The sequence below is a fragment of the Etheostoma cragini genome, unplaced genomic scaffold (assembly GCF_013103735.1).
Source record: "Etheostoma cragini isolate CJK2018 unplaced genomic scaffold, CSU_Ecrag_1.0 ScbMSFa_4473, whole genome shotgun sequence".
Taxonomy (NCBI): Eukaryota; Metazoa; Chordata; class Actinopteri; order Perciformes; family Percidae; genus Etheostoma; species Etheostoma cragini.
The window spans coordinates 1-2,159 of record NW_023268849.1 but is presented as its reverse complement, the minus strand read 5'-3'; the positions used below and the strand labels follow the sequence as shown (position 1 = coordinate 2,159).

The 2,159-nt window shown below is 54.4% G+C and overlaps 1 protein-coding gene across 1 annotated transcript; it reads left to right on the top strand.

Annotated features, from left to right (window-relative positions):
- Positions 1-17: 17 nt before the first annotated feature.
- On the top strand, positions 18-1,998 carry LOC117941148 (E3 ubiquitin-protein ligase RNF34-like; the record flags this gene model as incomplete). Its single annotated transcript, XM_034866234.1, has 3 exons — positions 18-320; positions 915-977; positions 1,569-1,998. Coding segments are annotated over 3 exons (796 nt in total), but the record flags the coding sequence as incomplete, so codon positions are not given.
- Positions 1,999-2,159: the final 161 nt, after the last annotated feature.

The window sequence follows — 2,159 nt, the reverse complement described above, 5'->3', positions numbered from 1 at the left end:
CCCCCCCCCCCCAGTATATGTGCAGTGACTGCAGGAAGACGTTCTGCTCTGCGTGCTCGGAGCTGCAGGACGACGTCCGTCTGTGCTCCGTGTGCCGGTTGCTACGGGCGACGGCGTTCCGGCGCCAGCGGCTGATGCGGCTGCGGGTTCGAGAGCTGCGTCAGTACCTGCTGCTGCGCGGCGTTTCCACGGAAACCTGCAGGGAGAAGGAGGACCTGGTGGAGCTGGTGCTGTGTCACCACGGCAACCAGGACGAGGAGGACGCACGCTCGCCGCAGGGACAGCCAATCAGCCGCAGCGACAGCTCGGACACCAACCAGGTCAGCTGATCGGGTGCGGGAGGATAGTGATGGAGACAGACAGAGACAGAGAGACAGACAGAGAGACAGAGAGAGAGACAGAGAGAGAGACAGAGAGAGAGACAGAGAGAGAGACAGAGACAGAGAGACAGAGACAGAGAGACAGACAGAGACAGAGAGACAGAGAGACAGACAGAGACAGAGACAGAGAGACAGACAGAGACAGAGAGACACAGAGACAGAGAGACAGAGAGACAGACAGAGACAGAGAGACAGAGAGACAGAGACAGAGACAGAGACAGAGAGACAGAGAGACACAGAGACAGAGAGACACAGAGACAGAGAGACAGACAGAGACAGAGAGACAGACAGAGACAGAGAGACAGACAGAGACAGAGAGACAGACAGAGACAGAGAGACAGAGACAGAGAGACAGACACAGACAGAGACAGAGAGACAGACAGAGACAGAGAGACAGAGAGAGACAGAGAGACAGAGAGACAGACAGAGACAGAGAGACAGTTACTCAGTAACTTGAATGAGTTTTGATGGAACATCGGTTTCTATTTCTATGGTTTTTTACGTGAGCTGTGTATTTCTTCTTCTGTGGTGCAGGACTCCGGGGACGCGGCGTCCGAGTCTCTGCTGAACCTGGACGCCGGCGAGCGCTCTCCGGAGGTGATGTCATCGCATCAGGTGACGTGGTCCAGCAGTAGAGGACACGTCCGCCAGCAGCACGCCACCCCTGTAGGGGGCAGTGTGACAAGGACTCTCGTTAGCCAATCAGAATCACGGGAACCTCAAACCTCGTTAGCCAATCAGAATCACGGGAACCTCAAACCTCGTTAGCCAATCAGAATCACGGGAACCTCAAACCTCGTTAGCCAATCAGAATCACCTGAAGCTCAAGCCTCGTTAGCCAATCAGAATCACGGGAACCTCAAACCTCGTTAGCCAATCAGAATCACCTGAAGCTCAAACCTCGTTAGCCAATCAGAATCACCTGAAGCTCGAGCCTCGTTAGCCAATCAGAATCACCTGAAGCTCGAGCCTCGTTAGCCAATCAGAATCACTTGAAGCTCGAGCCTCGTTAGCCAGTCAGAATCAGTTTGGGGTTTTATGGCTGATTACATATAGTATATTATATTTATATTCTATTTATGTTTTCCTTTGGGTCTTTTATTGTGAAGTGAAGCATTTTGTCACTTCCTCTTCCTCACTTCCCCTCTCTCCTCTTCCTCACTGTCTCCTCGTCCTCTCGTCCCCCAGGTCAGTCCTCCGACGCGGCGCCGGGCGTCTCTGTCGGACGTCTCCAGTCTCCAAGACGTGGAGGACTTGTCCGTCCGCCAGCTGAAGGAGATCCTGGCCCAGAACTTCGTCAGCTACTCCGGATGCTGTGAGAAGTCGGAGCTGGTGGAGCGCGTGGCCCGCCTGTACCGGGAGACCCGGAACCACCGGGAGACCCGGAACCACCGGGAGACCCGGAACCAACGGGAGACCCAGGACCACCGAGAGACCCAGGACCGCCAGAGGACCAAGGACCACCAGAGGACCCAGGAAAACCAGAGGACCCAGGAAAACCAGAGGACCCAGGAAAACCAGAGGACCCAGGAAAACCAGAGGACCCAGGACCACCAGAGGACCCAGGACCACCAGAGGACCCAGGAAAACCAGAGGACCCAGGACCACCAGAGGACCCGTAAGTTACACAGAGACACACACACACACACACACACACACACACTTACATTAAACAGGGGGTCTAACATTGAACCTCATTTCTTCACATACAGTGGGTACGGAAAGTATTCAGACCCCTTTAAATTTTTCACTCTTTGTTTCATTGCAGCCTTTTTCCAA